Source organism: Olea europaea, unplaced genomic scaffold, assembly GCF_002742605.1.
Source record: "Olea europaea var. sylvestris unplaced genomic scaffold, O_europaea_v1 scaffold2124, whole genome shotgun sequence".
Lineage (NCBI taxonomy): Eukaryota > Viridiplantae > Streptophyta > Magnoliopsida > Lamiales > Oleaceae > Olea > Olea europaea.
In genome coordinates, this window is record NW_019239200.1 from 40,944 (window position 1) to 59,788 (window position 18,845).

The 18,845-nt window shown below is 41.2% G+C and overlaps 1 protein-coding gene across 1 annotated transcript; it reads right to left on the reverse strand.

Moving 5' to 3' along the window:
• Positions 1-4,775: 4,775 nt before the first annotated feature.
• On the reverse strand, positions 4,776-7,114 carry LOC111380307. The gene is made up of 5 exons (XM_023003831.1): positions 6,913-7,114; positions 5,923-6,002; positions 5,771-5,829; positions 5,375-5,426; positions 4,776-4,892 (listed from the first exon to the last, which is right to left on the reverse strand). The coding sequence occupies exons 1-5, from the start codon at positions 7,112-7,114 to the stop codon at positions 4,776-4,778; spliced, it is 510 nt and encodes a 169-aa protein (XP_022859599.1).
• Between the last annotated feature and the right edge of the window lie 11,731 nt (positions 7,115-18,845).

The window sequence follows — 18,845 nt, forward strand, 5'->3', positions numbered from 1 at the left end:
TGGGGTTTTTTTTTTTTTTTTTTTTTTTTTTTTTTTTTTTAGGGTTTAGGGCTTCGGGTTTAGGGTTTCTGGGACACGGTGTGCAAGACATGTCCAGGCCATAGCCGTATTTTCAGACATTTCTAGGCAGTTTCTGGGAGACGGTGTGCAGGCCATGTTTGGGACGCGTCCTGGCCACAGACGCAATCTAATTTTTAGGCATTTCTAGGCAATTTATGGGCACGGTGTGCAAGCCATGTCCAATAGGTGTCCTGGCCATGGACACAATCTAATTTTCTGGCATTTCTAGGCAGTTTGTGGGCACGATGTGTAGGCAATGTTCGGGAAGCGTCGTGACCATGTTAGGGGCGTAAGTAAATTTTCAACCAAATGAAGGAAGCACGGTGTGCTGCCATTTTAGGGGCATAGGAATGTTCCGAGGCATTTTGGGCAGTTTTTGGGACACGATGTGCATGCCAAATTCGGGATAAGTCATGGCCATGGAAGGGACGCAGCTTGATTTTCAAGCATTTTTCGACAGTTTTTGGGCATTGTGTGCAGGCCATGTCCAAGACGCATCCTGGATGTGATAGGGACGAAGCCTGATTTTTAGGCATTTCTAGGCAGTTTCTAGGTCACTTTGTGCGGGCCATGTTCAGGACACATCCGAGCCACGATAGGGACAGAACTTGATTTTCAGGCATTTAAGGGCAGTTTTTGGGCATGGTGTGCAGACCATGTTTGAGAAGAGTCTTGATCATGGCAGGAACGCAACCTCATTTTTAGGCATTTCTAGGCAGTTTCTGAGGCACAGTGTGCAGGCAATGTCTAAGATGTGGCAGGGATGCAGCCTGATTTTCATGCATTTTTAGGCAATTTCTAGGACGCAGTATGCAGGCCATGTCCTGGCCGCAGTAGGGACGCAGCCTGATTTTCAGGCATTTCTAGGCAGTTTCTAGGTCACAGTGTGTAAGCCATGTCCAAGTTGCGGTAGGGACGTAGCCTGATTTTTCGGTATTTCTAGGCTGTAACGCCTCGACCCCTTGTGGACCGGAATGCTACTTACTTTACTTAACTAACCGATGGTTTAGTCATAGGAGAATATGTTTTAGCGAAAGCTTAATTTTTACAATGATAATTTTAACAACAACCTTTCAAATACTTTAAATAAAACACTAAATAAAAAAATAACGGAACGTAATTTATTTGAAGAAAAAACAACTTGTTCTCGCGTTCAGCATTATTCAAAATACTTTAAAGAAATAACATTGAAAACGTTCACAAAAATAAATCTAAATAACTTGTTCACCGGGTTTTCCATGGGCTCGTTGCACCACTCTCCATCTTTTCCATCATCCAGGCTCAAGGTAGAATCATATCGATTTGTAGAGAAGGGGCTAAACCCGTGAGTTAAAAAAACTCAATAGATATCATTGGTGCGTTCGTGATCAAGCTGTACATTTCAAAGCTGTAACTTTAAAAACCTTTTCATAGTAGGATTTTAGATAGAATCCCAAACACGTAGAGTCATGACTTAACACGATGCCTCGACCGGAAGTACATGTCGTACCCGAAGGTACCATTAGATAAGGAGGTGTATGCCGTACCGGAGGTACCATTTGACATACAAACATTAACATAAATCTTCATTTGCTAGAAACTTATAACTTAACACGAATTAACACTTTGCACCTCTACCTACCTTGATTGATTCTTTGAACCTTGTTGAAAAATGCACTCCTTTGACGTTTCAAAAAAAAACTCCGTTGAGAATTGATGCTTGGAAAACACTTCTTGATAGCACCAAAACTTCGAGGAAAAACTTCATTTCTTTTTTTTCTAGACTTGAAAACTCTCTCTTTTATGCTTAGGAGCTTTTGTCTTGGTGTAAAAAATGTGTATGCATTGGGGCCTATTTATAGGTGAAAATCTCACAACTTAAGGGAAAATGAAGGGCCTCATACTCATTAATATGGGCGCCATTTATGTGGGAGTTATAGGTTTAAGAAGGTGCTAGAAAATCGTGTAGGAATTTGACTTTTCATATTCTGCGTACTTCAGTTGATATTGTAAAGCCTTTAGTATTTCTATCATAACTTCTTCTCCCAATATCCAATTGAAGTAATTCAAAGTGTGTTGGAAAGCTAACTCAAAGATCTACAACTTTTTTTTAGATATCATTTCCCAAATCGAATGTTTCCTATGTCGTAAATGGGTGTCAAATGAGATAAAAAATCTGAAGAATACATTAGCCATCCAATATTCATGTCTTAGTGCTACTAAGGTGTTTAAAATTATTTAGGGTTCTACATAGGTAGTTTTTTGGTGCACGGTGTGTAGGAAATGTCCGAGACGCGTCTAGGTCGCGGTAGGGATGCAACCTAATTTCAAGGCATTTTTAGGTAGTTTTTGGAACACAGTGTGCAAGCCACGTCCATGACGCGTCAGGAACACAACTTGGTTTTTAGGTATTTCTTGGCAGTTTTCTGGGACACGGTGTGCAAGCCATGAACGGGACGCCTTTGGGCGATGGCAGGGACGCAGCCTGATTTTCAGGGATTTTTGGGAAATTTTTGAGCACGGTGTGCAGGCCATGTATGGGACACGTCTTGACCGCGGTAGGAACGTCGCCAGATTTTTAAGCATTTGTATGCAGTTTGTGGGCGTAGTGTGCAGGCTATATCCAGGACGCGTTCTTGCCGCGGTAGGGAGCATCCCGATTTTTGGGCATTTCTTGACATTTTCTGGGACTCGATGTCCAGGCCATGTTCGGGACGCGTCATGGCCACAGTAGGGATGGAGCCTGATTTTCAAGCAATTCTGGGCAGCTTCTGGGACACGGCGTGCAAGGCATGTCCAGGATGCAGCAGGGACGCATCCTGACTTTGAGGTATTTTTAGGCTGTTTCTGGAACATAGTGTGTAGGTAATGTTCAGGATGCGTCTGGGCCACGACAGGGATGCAGTCTGGTTTCCAGGCGTTTCTAGGTAGTTTCTGGGACACGGTGTGTAGGCCATGTCCAGGATACTGTAGGGACACATCCTGATTTTCATGTATTTCTAGGCAATTTCTTGGACACGGTGAGCAGGAAATTTTCGAGACGCGTCGGGGCTGCTGCAGGGATGCAGCCTAATTTCCAGGCATTTTTGGCAGTTTCTAGGACATGGTGTGCAGGCCATGTCCAGGACGCGACTGGGATGTAGCATGATTTACTAGCATTTCTAAGCAGTTTCTGGGATACGGTGTGCAAGCCTTGACCGAGACGCGACCGTGCCACGTCAGGGACGCAGCTTGATTTTCAGGCATTTCTAGGAATTTTTTAGGCACGGTGTGTAGGCCACGTCCGGGGCGCGTCCTGACTGCAGTAGGGATGCATCCTGATTTTCAGGTATTTGTAGGCAGTTTGTGGGCACGGTGTGTAGGCCATGTCCGGGACGTATCCTGGCCTCAGTTGGAACGCAGCCTAATTTTTAGGCATTTCTTGGCAATTTCTAGGACTCGGAGTGCAGGCCATGTTCGGGATGTCTCATGGCCACGGTAGGGACAAAGCCTAATTTTCTAGCGATTTTGGGTAGTTTCTGGGATGTAGTGTGCTGGCCATGTCCAAGATGTGGCAAGAACGCATCCTGAATTTTAGGTATTTTTAGGTAGTTTCTTGAACACGGTGTGCAGGCAATGTTTGGGACGCATCTGGGCTGTGGCAAGGATGCAACCTAGTTTCTAGGCATTTCTAGGCAATTTTTGGGACACGGCATGCAGGCCATGTCCAGGATGCTGCAGGCACACATCTAGATTTTCACGTATTTCTAGGCAATTTCTTAGACACAATGTGCAGGAAATTTTCGAGACGCATCGGTGCTGCTACAGGGATGTAGCCTAATTTTCAGGCATTTATAGGCAGTTTCTGGGACATGGTGTACAGGCCATGACAGGGATGCGTCCGGGCCACGGCAGGGACGCAGCTTGATTTTCAGGCATTTCTGGGAAGTTTTTGGGCACAGTGTGCAGGCCACGTTCGGGATGCGTCGTGGCCAAGGTAGGGTTGGAGCTTGATTTTCAGGCAATTCTGGGCAGTTTCTAGGACACGGTGTGCAGGCCATGTCCAGGATGCCACGGACGCATCCAAACTTTCAGGTATTTTTAGGAAGTTTCTAGAACACGGTGTTCAGGCAATGTTCGGGACACGTCTGGGCCACGGTAGGGATGCAGTCTAGTTTCTAGGCAGTTTCTGGGACACGGTGTGTAGGCCATGTCGAAGATGCTTCAGGGACACACAATGATTTTCACGTATTTCTAGGCAATTTTTTGCATACGATGTGCAGGCCTTGTCCAGGACGCGTCCTGGCTAGGACAGGGACACAGCCTGATTTTCAGGCATTTCTGAGAAGTTTTTGGGCACCGTGTGCAGGCCATATCCTAGAAGCAGCCTGAACAAACACCCTATATTTATAAGGTCCAAAATAAAAGTTATAATTGGAATAAAATAGATCTTTTAAACTAAATAAGACTTATATATGTATCATTATAGTACTAAATAATTAGAAATAATTTTCTTATTATTTTACAACACTCCCTATTTGGTGATTATTTGTACAATAACCATCTCATTGAAACCATGTTTGACAAAAAAATCCTATGGGACAAAAATGCCAACAAATTAAAAAAGAGACAAATAAATTGGAGTAATAAAATGATGTTTCGTTAAAACATTGTCAAGAAAATCTCGTGAGATAAAACTTGATCGAAGGAAAAAGGGTAAAGTTACTCCCCTGATTTTAATTATTATATCAAGTTATTCATGTCTCGTACATCAATGTCTTCAATATTACAATTTCTGGTGAAGCATCGCGTTGTCTTGCATAGTCTTTAAATAACACTGTCTTTATAAGAGCTATTTTATCAATATTTGATAACTGTAGTGATATGATAATTTAAAAAAATAGCTCTTGTTGATAGTCAAATAGGGGCTTAAATAGAATAATTTTTTAATAAATATTTCTTCTTGTTAGAAGATCATCTTACAGGAACTTCCCCCAAAAAAAAAGATTCAATATGATTTTCTCAAAAAGCTCTTTTTAGAAGAATCAGAAGTAAAAGTCGAAGCAGAAATTATCCCAAATATATCCTAACCCGGTTAGTTAAAACTACGGTAGTGTTCCGTGATCATTAAACCTCGAAGGATTGTCGATATGGCACTTTATTTGATTGAAATTTTATTATGAATTCGGTGACTAATCAAAAATAAAAATCGTAAAAATTAATTATTATGAATGCTTGATAGGTTAGTTTTATCCTACTGATGATAGTGTCGCAATAGTAATTTAACCTAGTACGAGAGGAACCATTGATTCGCACAATTGGTCATCACACCGTGCCCAAAATCTCCCAAAAATACCTGAAAATCAGGCTGTATCCTTGCCAGGCTAGGATGCGTCCTGGAACCGGGCCTAGAAATTACCCGAAATGACCTGAAAATTAGGCTCTATCCCTGCCATGGCCCAGACACGTCTTGGACATGACCTGCACACTGTGACCCAAAAACTAACGAGAAATGCTTGATTTTTAGGCCTTTTGGGCAATTTCTGGGCACAATGTACAGGCCATGTCTGGGATGTGTTCTGGCTACGACAGGGACACAACCTGATTTCTAGTCATTTCTAGGCAGTTTTTGGGATACGGTGTGCAGGCTACATCTAGGACGCATCAGGGATATAGCCTGATTTTCCAAAATTTCTAAGCAGTTTCTAGGACACAGTGTGTAGGCCATGTCTGGGACGTATGTGAGGGATACTGGCATACATAGGTAGTACCTATACCCATCCCAGGCATGCTAAGGGACATCTCATGCACCTGAATTTAGTACAGCAACTATTGGACGTCGTACGCACATGAAGAGAGCAACTAAGGCACAATGCAAGAATGCGACCGGGGGGGGCATATCACAAGCACACAAAAGCACATCGCAGTCATACCAAGGCGACATATCGGGGTACCCAAACTTAAGATCATATATTTTATGTCCACTGCACCAACTTTAGAGCGTAGAGGCTCCCAACTTGCTTCATTTGCTATGCATTACTGTACATGGGTTTTCATCCTTCCACACTTAGGCATTGAAAAGAAAAGTTGTTTCAAGGACCATGGGCATTTTAGCCTCAAAGTATTCCCAAATAAAGGAAATTTTGATTGGGAGGAATGGAAGGGGAGGGACGAATTGGAGCAACAAAGGGCTGAATCTCAGCGGATCGTGGCAGCAATGTCACTCTATCACTAATAGTACCCAATCGCATATTTAAGTCATCTGCAAAGGATTCTACCCATCGCTCGATCGAAATTGTACTTCAAGGCGGTCGATGTAGCACGTCCACTGTAAGAGCTTAGCTAATGACATGTAGCCCTAGGGGCCGTAAGGCCCCTACTGTGGGTTAGCAAGCGGTCGACGGGTGTACGCATCGACTCTAGCCTGAATTTTGACTTAGAGTCGTTCAGTCATAATCTAGCATTCGGTAGCTTCACGCTGTTCAAACCACTTCCTAGATGCAGCCTGATTTTCAAGCATTTCTTCTTAGTTCCTGGGTCAAGGTATGCAGGCCATGTCTGAGATGTATCCTGGCCAGGGCAGGGATGGAGCCTGATTTTTTGGTAATTTTAGGCAGCTTCTGGGCACGATGTATCGGCCATGTTCGGGACGCCTCCTGGCTTGGTAGGAACGCAACCTGATTTTCAGGCATTTCTAGGCAGTTTGTGGGTACGGTGTGCTGGCCAAGTTCGGGATGCATCCTGACCGCGACAGGGGCGCCGACTAATTTTCAGGCATGTCTAGTCAATTTTTGGGACCCGGTGTGCAGGCCAAGTCCGGGACGCGTCATGGCCACGGCAAGGATGCCGCCTGATTTTCTCTATCATTGTGTGATTTTATTAGACTGGCGTTACAGATTTTGTAGTCTTCCTCATTCACTTCCAGCACTGAATGAGTCTTGGAATTATGCTTTAGAACTAAAAAATCCCCAATCTGAAAATGAGTTTTCTTAGCCCATTTGTTGAACTCGTCAATAGAAGATGGAACTGCCCATAAATTATTTTCACAGCCCACTACGAACTCTCTTGCTTCAAAAAGAACACACAGGAAAAACATGACGGTCGAAAATAAGAAACTATTTTTTAGTGAAGCAAATTTAACACGGTGTGCAGGCAATGTCCGGGATGCATCTAGGCCGCGGTAGGGATGCAACCTGATTTCCAGGCATTTCTAGGCAATTTTTGGGATACGATGTGCAGGTCTTGTCCAGGACGAGTCAAGGACACAATCGAATTTTCAGGTATTTCTAGGCAACTTCTGGGACATGGTGTGTAGGCCATGACCAAGATGCGTCTGGCCGCAACAGGGATGTTACCTGATTTTCAGGCATTTTTGGGAAGTTTTTGGGCACGGTGTGCAAGCCACTTCCTGGACGCGCCCTAGCTATGGTAGGGACGTAGCCTCATTTCCAAGCATTTGTAGGCAATTTTCGGCACTCGATATGCAGTCCATGTTCGGGCATCGTCTGGGCCGCAGTCGGCATGCAACCTAGTTTCCAGGTATTTCTAGGCAATTTCGGGGGCACGGTGTGCAGGCCATGTCCAGGATGCTACAGGAACATATACTAATTTTCACGTATTTCTACGCATTTTCTTGGACATGGTGTGCAGGCAATGTTTGGGATGCGTCCAGGCTACTGCAAGGGTGCAACCTGATTTCCAGGCATTTGTGGGTTGTTTCTGGGACACGGTGTACAGGCCATGTCCAGGATGTGGTAGGGACGTAGCCTGATTTTCAAGCATTTTTAGGCAGTTTCTGGGATACGGTGTTCAGACTACGTCCGGGGTGCATCCGGGCCACGACGAGGTCACAGTTTGATTTTCAAGCTTTTTTGAGAAGTTTTTGGGCACGGTGTGGAAGCCTTGTCCTAGACACAGCCCGATTTTCAGGCATTTCTCGTTAGTTTCTGGGTCATGATATGCAGGTCATGTCAAGGATGCGTTAGGGCCATGACAGGAACGGAGCTTAATTTTCAGGTAATTCTTGACAGTTTCTAGGGACAGTGTATAGGCCATGTCCAGGATGCCTCTTGGCCAGGGAGGGATGTAGCCTGATTTTCAGGCATTTCTAGGCAGTTTGTGGACACGGTATGTTGGCCAAGTTCGGGACGTATCCTGGCCGCGACAAAGACGCAGCCTGATTTGCAGGCTTTTCTAGGCAATTTCTGGGACTTGGTGTGCAGGCCATGTTCGGGATGCGTCATGGCCACGGCGGCAGGGACGTAGTCTAATTTTTAGGCATTTCTAGGCAGATTTTGGGTCATAGGGTTTAGGGTTTTTCTTCAATTAATTTTGAATTAAAAGAGGAAGTATATATGTGAAAAAGAATAATAAAAATAAAATGTAGCTTAACATTACAACCCGTGAATAATAGAATTAGTCTACACAACGAAACCAAACTTCCCACCGTCATAGTGCCACAAATAAACCCCACCGCCACCTTTAGACCAGTACCACCGTTAGTCGCGGCTGGCGTTGGTGCATGGTAGTGGTGATGGTGATGATGAGGAGAAGGTGCCTGAGCTGTAGATTGGTTGCTGGAGCATATTTATCGGACATAATCATAACCTCTAGCTTTTGACCCTTCTGGCAATGTTCTTCAGCTCCACTGATGAAGAAAAATAGACCTAATTTTTCTAGTGAAATTATAATTTCTCCATCATGGTGTGATTTTATTGGATTGGCATTGTTGCAGATTTTGTAGTCTTCCTAGATCACTTCCAGCACTGAATCAGTCTTGGAATCATACTTCAGAACTAAAGAATCCCCAATCCAAAAATGAGTTTTCTCAACCCATTTATTGAACTCGTCAACAGAAGATGGAACTGTCCATAAATTATTTTCACCCTCTATTACAAACTCTCTTGCTTCAGAACGAACACACAACAAAAACACGATGGTCGAAAATAAAAAAAATAATTTTGAGTGAAGCCATTTTAACACGGTGTGTAGGCAATGTTCGGGACGCGTCAGGGCCACGGCAGGGATGCAACCTGATTTTCGGGCATTTCTAGGCAGTTTCTTGGACACAGTGTGCAGGCCATGTCCAGGACACGTCAGGGACACAGCCTGATTTTAAGGCATTTCTAGGCAATTTTGGGGATACAATGTACAGGCCATGACCAGGATGCGTCCGGGCCACGGCAGGGACTCAGCCTAATTTTCAGGCATTTTTGGCCATGGTGTGCAGGCCACATTTGGGATGCCTCCTAGCCGCGATAGGGACCTAGCCTGATTTTCAGGCATTTGTAGGCAATTTGTGGGTACGGTGTGCCAGCCATGTCTGGGACGCGTCCTGGCCGTGACAGGCACGCAGCTAGATTTTTAGGCATTTCTTGGCAAATTTTGGGACTCGGTGTGCAGTCCATGTCTAGGATGCGTCATGGCCATGGTAGGGACGAAGCCTGATTTTCAAGCAATTTTAGGCAGTTTCTGGGACACCGTGTACAGGCCTTGTCTAGGATGCAACAGGGACGTATCCTGACTTTCAGGTATTTCTAGGTAGTTTCTGGAACACGGTGTGCGAGCGATGTCCAGGATGCATCTAGGCCGCGGTAGGGATGCAGCCTAGTTTTCGGGCATTTCTAGGCAATTTCTGGGACATGGTGTGCAGGCCATGTCTAGAATGTTGCAGGGACACATCCTGATTTTCACGTATTTCTATGCAATATCTTAGATACGGTGTATAGGTAATTTCTGGGACTCATTGGGGCTATTGCATGGATACAGCCTGATTTCCAGGCATTTGTAGGCAGTTTCTGGGACACGGTGTGTAGGCCATGTCAAGGACGCATCATACCATTTTGACTCGACTGCTGAGAAACTTGAACATAAAAATATAATAGATTATTAATATATTATTGGATGATAGCAAAAAAGTCATAATAATTAGCAACATCATCGCTAAGACATACAATGAACCCTCAACAAATTCAAGAAAGAAATGAATTAGCATTCCCATGACTATTTATAGTTTTTTTTCTTTCTTTTTTTTTTAAATATTTAGCTAAAAAGTTACTTAAAACTAACTTCTTCTGCTTCCAAAAATAAAGTCTAGCCAAACTATAATTTTTTTTAACTAAAACATAAAATGGAAAATAGATACTTACTGTGTTGAAAAGCAATGACAATAGTTGAAATCCCAGTAGGAAATGTGTCCTCATTTCTTATTGGTGGCTGGTGAATCAAAGCTCCTTCTTGAGCTGGAAATATAATATCATTTCAAGTTAATTTGAATGTTATATTTTATACAACATTTAAAAAATAGAATACGAATATATTTTACTGAATAAAAAAATCCATGAAATAATTTATCATAATTTTAAATCAAATCTAATCTTCTATTTTAAGAAATAGTATTTCAGAATGAAAAACCAAAATCATTTTTTATTTTAAACTTAAAATTGAAAATTCAAAGAGGAAACAGAATTAGCCCATGCTTAGTTCTCGGTTTCTGAATGTTGGAAATTAAACATGATTCATGAATAATGAAAAAAATTAAATTTGATACATGAATTAGTTTATTTAATATTCATGCATCTATTTAAATCATGTATCCAAATGATTCTTTGTATCATATTATTCATAGTATGTAGGAAAAGTCATTAATTAGTCTATTAAGTTCATACAATGTATTTGGGATCCTTTGTACCTATAAAAGGCCTTGTGTTTGAGACATTTTATAAAGCCAAGCCATGGAATACAAATATTTTTTGAGAATTCTGTGAACTTTTCTATCTAGTCTTTAGGGTTATGGGTTTAGGGTTTGGTTTTCTTTTTTTTTTTTGGCAAATACCACAAGTGTGGCTTATTTTATAATATAGGAAATGCCAATACACATAAAGGAGGGCGACATAAACTTGAACTCCTATAAGTGAGAAAAATTACAAATGTCTCAAATGAAGCGCAAATGATATTAAATGAAATGTGTCTAAAAAACTAGTGAATAATACTCAAGGGTATTCCCGAGGATAAATCTTTGGGTGATAGTGCATAGACATCGATCGTGTCATGCGCCTGGTTTGCAGTTTCTGCGACACAGTGTACAGGCCATGTCCGGGACACGTCTTGGCTGTGGCAGGGACGCAACTTGATTTTCAGGAATTTCTAGGCAGTTTATGGGCACCATGTGCCGGCCACGTTCGGGACTCGTCCTGGCCGCGGTAGTGACACAACCTTATTTTCAAGCATTTTTAGGCAATTTGTGGACACAGTATGCAAGTAATGTTTGGGACGCTTCCCGGCCACGATAGGGATGCAAGAAGATTTTCGACCAAATGAAGGAAGCACGGCGTGCAGGCCATGTCAGGGGCACAAGCACGTTCCCAAGCATTCTGGGAAGTTTTTGGGACACGGTGTACATGCCATATTTGGGATAAGTCATGGCCACGACAGGGATACAACCGAATTTTTAAGCATTTTTCGACAGTTTTAGGCACTGTGTTCAGGCAATGTCTGGGGCGTAGCCTGATTTTTAGGCATTTCAAGGTAGTTTCTGGGTCACGATATGCAGGCCATGTCCAGGACGCGTCCAAGCCACGGAAGGTATGGAGCCTGATTTTCAAACAATTTAGGGCAATTTTTGGGCACGGTGTACAGGCCATGTCCGAGAAGCGTCCTTATCGCGACAGAGACAATTTTTGGGACACGTTGTGCAGCCCATGTCCAGGATGTGGCAGGGATGCAGTCTGATTTTCAAGCATTTCTAGGCTGTTTCTCGGATACTGTGTGCAGGCCACGTCCGGGATGCATCCGGGCCACGACGGGGTTATAGCCTGATTTTCAAGCATTTTTGAGAAGTTTTTGGGCATGGTGTGCAAGCCTTGTCCTAGACGCAGCCTGATTTTCAAGCATTTCTCGTTAGTTTCTAGGTCGCGATGTGCAGGTCATGTCAAGGACGCGTTAGGGCCACGGCAGGGATGGAGCTTGATTTTCAGGTAATTTCGGGTAGTTTTTGGGGACAGTGTATAGGCCATGTCCGGGACGCCTCTTGGCCAGGTAGGGGCGCAACCTGATTTTCAGGCATTTTTAGGCAGTTTGTGGACACGGTGTGATGGTCAAGTTCAGGACGCATCCTGGCCGCAACAGAGATGCAGCCTGATTTTTAGGCATTTCTAGGACTTGGTGTGCAGGCAAAGTTCGGGACGCGTCATGGCCACAGCAGGGACGCAGTCTAATTTTCAGGCATTTCTAGGTAGATTCTGGGTCATAGGGTTTAGGGTTTTTCTTCAATTAAGTTTGAATGAAAAGCAGGAAATATATATGTGACAAAGAGTAATAAAAATAAAATGTAGCTCAACGTTACAACCCATGAATAATAAAATTACTCTACACAACGAAACCAAACTTTCCACTGCCATAGTGCTACAAATAAACCCCACCGTCGCCTTTAGACTAGTACCACCATTAGTCGGGGGCTAGCGCCGGTGCATGGTAGTGGTGACGGTGATGATTAAGAGAAGGTGCCTGAGCTGTAGATTGGTGGTTGGAGCCATGTTTATCAGACAGAACCATAACTTCAAGCTTTTGACCCTTCTAGCAATGTTCTTCAACTCTACTGATGAAGAAAAATAGACCTGATTTTTCTAGTGAAATTGTAGATTCTCCATCATGGTGTGATTTTATTGGATTGGCATTGTTACAGATTTTGTAGTCTTCCTCGGTCACTTCCAGCACTGAATCAGTCTTGGAATCATACTTCAACTAAGGAATCCCCAATCTGAAAATGAGTTTTCTCAGCCCATTTGTTGAACTGGTCAAGATGGAACTGCCCATAAATTATTTTCACCGTCTATTACATACTCTCTTGCTTCAGAACGAACACACAACAAAAACACGATGGCCGAAAATAAAAAAATAATTTTTAGTGAAGCCATTTTAACACGGTGTGTACGCAATGTCCAGGACGCGTTAGGGTTGCGACAGGGATGCAACCTGATTTCAAGGTATTTCTGGGCAGTTTCTTGGACACAGTGTAAAGGCCATGTCTAGGACGCGTCAGGGACGTAGCCTGATTTTAAGGTATTTCTGGGCAGTTTCTAGGACACGGTGTGCAGGCCATAACCGGGATGCGTCCGGGCCACGACAGGGACGTAGCCTGATTTTCAGGCATTTTTGGCAAGTTTTTTGCCACCGTGTGCAGGCCACATCCGGGATGCATCCTGGCGGCAATAGGGACGCAGCCTAATTTTCAGGCATTTCTTGGCAGTTTGTGGGCACGGTGTACAGTCCATGTCCGGGACGCGTCCTGGGCATGGTAGGGATGAAGCCTGATTTTTAAGCAATTTTAGGTAGTTTCTAGTACACCGTGTGCAGGCCTTGTCCAGGATGCGACAGGGATGTATCCTGACTTTCAGGTATTTTTAGGCAGTTTCTGGAACACGGTGTGCAAGCGATGTTCGGGATGCATCTAGGCCGGGGCAGGGATACAACCTGGTTTTCAAGCATTTCTAGGCCATTTCTGGGATACGGTGTGCAGGCCATGTCTAGAATGCTATAGGGACACATCCTGATTTTCACGTATTTCTACGCAATGTCATAGATACGGTGTACATGCAATGTCCGGGACGCGTTAGGGCTCCTGCATGGATGCAGCCTGATTTTTGGGCATTTGTAGGCAGTTTCTGGGACACAGTGTGTAGGCCATGTCCAGGACGTGGCAAGGACGCAGGTCATGTCTAGGACAGGTCATGGACACGGTGTGCAGGCAATGGGTCTTCAAAATTAAATACCATTCTTATAGCACCTTACAAGTTTGTGAGGCTTGACTTATTGCTAAAGGATTTATACAAAGTAGAGGGATCGAAATTGAGGACTTCATCTTATGAATGTCTATATTTGAAGTATTAGTGCTAGAGTCTTCATGTTGCTGTTAACCCAATGTACCATAAGTGAACAAAATACGTTGAGTTGGATTACCACACAGTACAAGAAAAAAATTAATGTGGGGAAATTGAGATAATCTACAATGAAATGGGACAACAAATAGGTGGTTATTTACTAAATTACTGGAATAAGTTGTTTTTCACTGACAACTTAGAAAATTTTGAGTTCTTGACGTTCACACTCCAACTTTAGGAAAGTATTGAAGGAAAGGAAATCACTTTATAATATGATCAAGGAATATATGCATAGTGCATAGCTGTGGTTTTGAATAATTGTGTGCAAGACATCTAGCAATTATGTCTTAAAGCAATTATAAGAATTCTTGTTATAATTAACAATTTGCGAGAGAACACTTACTTTCAAAGCTACTGTTAACAAAATTACTTTTCTAGTAGAAGAGTGTTACATACCGTTTTGACTCGACTACTAAGAAACCTGAACATAAAAATTTAATAGATTATTAATATATTATTGGATGATAGCAAAAAAGTCATAATAATTAGCAACATCATCACTAAGACATACAATGAACCCTCAACAAATTCAAGAAAGAAATGAATTAGCATTCCCATGACTATTTATAGTTTTTTTTCTTTCTTTTTTTTTTAAATATTTAGCTAAAAAATTACTTAAAACTAACTTCTTCTACTTCAAAAATAAAGTCTAGCCCAACAATAATTTTTTTTAACTAAAACATAAAATGGAAAATAGATACTGTGTTGAAAAGCAATGACAATAGTTGAAATCCCAGTAGGAAATGTGTCCTCATTTCTTACCGGTGGCTGGTGAATCAACGCTTCTTCTTGAGCTAGAAATATAATATCATTTCAAGTTAATTTGAATGTTATATTTTATACAACATTTAAAAAATAGAATGCGAATATATTTGACTGAATAAAAATATCCATGAAATAATTTTTCATAATTTTAAATCAAATGTAATCTTCTATTTTAAGAAATAGTATTTCAGAATGAAAAACCAAAATCATTTTCTATTTTAAACTTAAAATTGAGAATTCAAAGAGTAAACCGAATTAGCCCATGCTTACTTCTCGGTTTGAATGTTGGAAATTAAACATGATTCATTAATAATGAAAAAAATTAAATTTGATACATGAATTAGTTTATTTAATATTCATGCATATATTTAAATCATGTATCCAAATGATTCTTTGTATCATATTATTCATAGTATGTAGGAAAAGTCATTAATTAGTCTATTAAGTTCATACAATGTATTTGGGATCCTTTGTACCTATAAAAGGCCTTGTGTTTGAGACATTTTATAAAGCCAAGCCATAGAATACAAATATTTTTTGAGAATTTTGTAAATTTTTCTATCTACTCTTTAGGGTTATGGGTTTAGGGTTTAGGGTTTTTTACGGTTTGGGGGGTTTTTTTTTGGCAAATCCACTAGTTTGGCTTATTTTATAATATAGGAAATGAGAATACACATAAAGGAGGGTGACATAAACCTGACCTCCTGTAAGTGAAAAAAATTACAAATGTCTCAAATGAAGAGCAAATGACATTAAACGAAATGTGTCTAAAAAACTAGTGAATAATACTCAAGGGTATTCCCGAGGATAAATGTTTGGGTGATAGTACATAGACATCAATCGTGTCATCCCTCTGGTTTGCAGTTTTTGGGACACAGTGTTCAGGCCATGTCCGGGACACGTCCTGACTGTGGCAGGGACGCAACATGATTTTCAGGAGTTTCTAGGCAGTTTGTGGGCACCGTGTGTAGGCCACATCCGGTACGTGTCCTGGCTATGGTAGGGACACAACCTTATTTTCAGGCATTTCTAGGCAGTTTGTAGGCACGGTATTCAGACAATGTTCGGGACGCTATCCAGCCACATTAGGCTCCATCCCTGCCGTGGCTAGGATGCGTCCTGGACAAGGCCTGCACACCGTGACCCAGAAACTATCTTGAAATGCCTGAAAATCAGGCTACGTCCCGGACATGGCCTGAATACAGTGCCCAGAAACTGTCAAAAAATGCTTGAAAATCAGGCTGCGTCCCTGTCGTGGCCATACTTATCCCGAATATAGCATGTACACAGTGTCCCATGAACTGCCCAGAATGCTTGGGAACGTGCTTGCGCCTTTAACATGGCCTGTACACCATGCTTCCTTCGTTTGATTGAAAATCTAGTTGAGTCCCTAACTAGGTTGGGAAGCGTCCCAAACAGCGCCTGCATTCCGTGCCCACAAACTGCCTAGAAATGCTTGAAAATAAGGTTGTGTCCCTACCGCTACCAGGACATGTCCCGGATGTGTCCTGCACACGGTGCCCACAAACTGCCAAGAAATTCCTGAAAATCATGTTGCGTCCCTGCCGCAGCCAGGATGTGTCCCGGACATGAGCTGCACACTGTGTCCCAGAAACTGCAAACCAAATACATGACACGATCGATGTCTATGTACTATCACCCAAAGATTTATCCTCGGGAATACCCTTGAGTATTATTCACTAGTTTTTTAGACACATTTGATTTAATGTCATTTGCTCTTCATTTGAGACATTTGTAATTTTTTTCAGTTACAGGAGGTCAGGTTTATGTCGCCCTCCTTTATGTGTATTCTCATTTCCTATATTATAAAATAAGCCACACTAGTGGCATTTGCCCAAAAAAAAAAAAATCCAAACCCTAAAAAACCCTAAACCTTAAACCTATAACCCTAAAGACTAGATAGAAAAATTCACAGAATTCTCAAAAAATATTTGTATTCAATGGCTTGGCTTCATAAAATGTCTCAAGCGCAATGCCTTTTATAGGTACAAAGGATCCCAAATACCTTGTACGAACATAATAGACTAATTAATGACTTTTCCTGCTTAATATGAATAAATCAACAAAGAAACATTTGGATACATGATTTAAATAAATGCATGAATATTAAATAAACTAATTTATGTATCAAATTTAATTTTTTTCATTATTCATGAATCATGTTTAATTTCCAACATTCAGAAACCAAGAACTAAACATGGGCTAATTCGGTTTCATCTTTGAATTTTCAATTTTAAGTTTCAAATAGAAAATGATTTTGGTTTTTCATTCTGAAATACTATTTCTTAAAATAGAAGATTACATTTGATTTAAAATTATGAAAAATTATTTCATGGATTTTTTTATTCAGTAAAATATATTCGCATTCTATTTTTTAAATGCTGTATAAAATATAACATTCAAATTAACTTGAAATGATATTATATTTCCAGCTCAAGAAGAAGTGTTGATTCACCAGCCATTGGTTAAGAAATGAGGACACATTTCCTACTGGGATTTCAACTATTGTCATTGCTTTTCAACACAGTAAGTATCTATTTTCCATTTTATGTTTTAGTTAAAAAAAAAAAAATTTGTTTGGCTAGACTTTTTTTTGTAAGCAAAACAAGTTAGTTTTAAGTAATTTTTTGCTCAATATTTTTTTAAAAAAAAAAAGAAAGAAAAAAGAAAAAAACTATAAATAGTCATGGGAATGCTAATTCATTTCTTGAATTTGTTGAGGGTTCATTGTATGTCTTAGCGATGATGTTGTTATTTATTATGACCTTTTTGCTATCATCCAATAATATATTAATAATCTCTTATATTTTTATGTTCAGGTTTCTCAGCTGCTGAATCAAAATGGTATGTAATACTCTTCTACTAGAAAAGTATTTTTGTTAACAGTAGCTTTGAAAGTAAGTGTTCTCTCACAAATTGCTAATTATAACAAGAATTCTTATAATTGCTTTAAGACATAATTGCTAGATGTCTTGCACATAATTATTTGAAACCACAGCTATGCACTATGCATATATTCCATGATCATAATATAAAGTGATTTCCTTTCCTTCAATACTTCCCTAAAGTTGGAGTGTGAATGTCAAGAACTCAAAATTTTCTAAGTTGTTACTGAAAAACAACTTATTCCAGTGATTTAGTAAATAACCACCTATTTAGATTATCTCAATTTTCCTACTTTAATCTTTTTTCTTGTATTGTGTGGTAATCCAACTCAATGTATTTTGTTCATTCCTGGTACATTGGGTTAACATCAACATGCAGACTCTAACACTAATACTTCAAGTATAGACATTCATATGATGAAATCTACAATTTTGATCTCTCTTCTTTGTATAAATCACACCATGATGAAGAAACTACAATTTCACTAGAAAAATCAGGTCTATTTTTCTTCATCCGTGGAGCTGAAGAACATTACCAGAAGGGTCAAAAGCTAGAGGTTATGGTTCAGTCTGATAAACATGGCTCCAACCACCAATCTACAGTGCAGGCACCTTCTCCTCATCATCACCGTCACCACTACCATGCACCGGCACCAGCCCCGACTAACGGTGGTACTGGTCTAAAGGCAGCGGTGGGGTTTATTTGTGGTACTGTGGCACTGGGAAGTCTGGTTTCATTGTGTAGACTAATTTTATTATTCATGGGTTGTAACATTGAGCTACATTTTATTTTTATTATTCTGTCACGTATATATTTCCTGCTTTTAATTCAAAATTAATTGAAGAAAAACACTAAACTCTATGACCCAAAATCCACCTAGAAATGCCTGAAAATTAGACTGCGTCCCTGTTGTGGCCATGACGCGTCTCGAACTTGGCCTGCGCACCAAGTCCCAGAAATTGCCTAGAAATGCCTGAAAATTAGGCTGCGTCTCTGTTGTGGCCAGGTTGCGTCCCAAACTTGGCCAACACACCGTGTCCACAAACTGCCTAGAAATGCCTGAAATTAGGCTGCGTTCGTACCTGGCCAAGAGGTGTCCTGGACATGGCCTGTACACCGTCCCCAGAAACTACCCAGAATTACCTGAAAATCAAGCTCCATCCCTGCCATGGCCCTAACGCATCCTTGACATGACCTGCACACCGTGACCCAGAAATT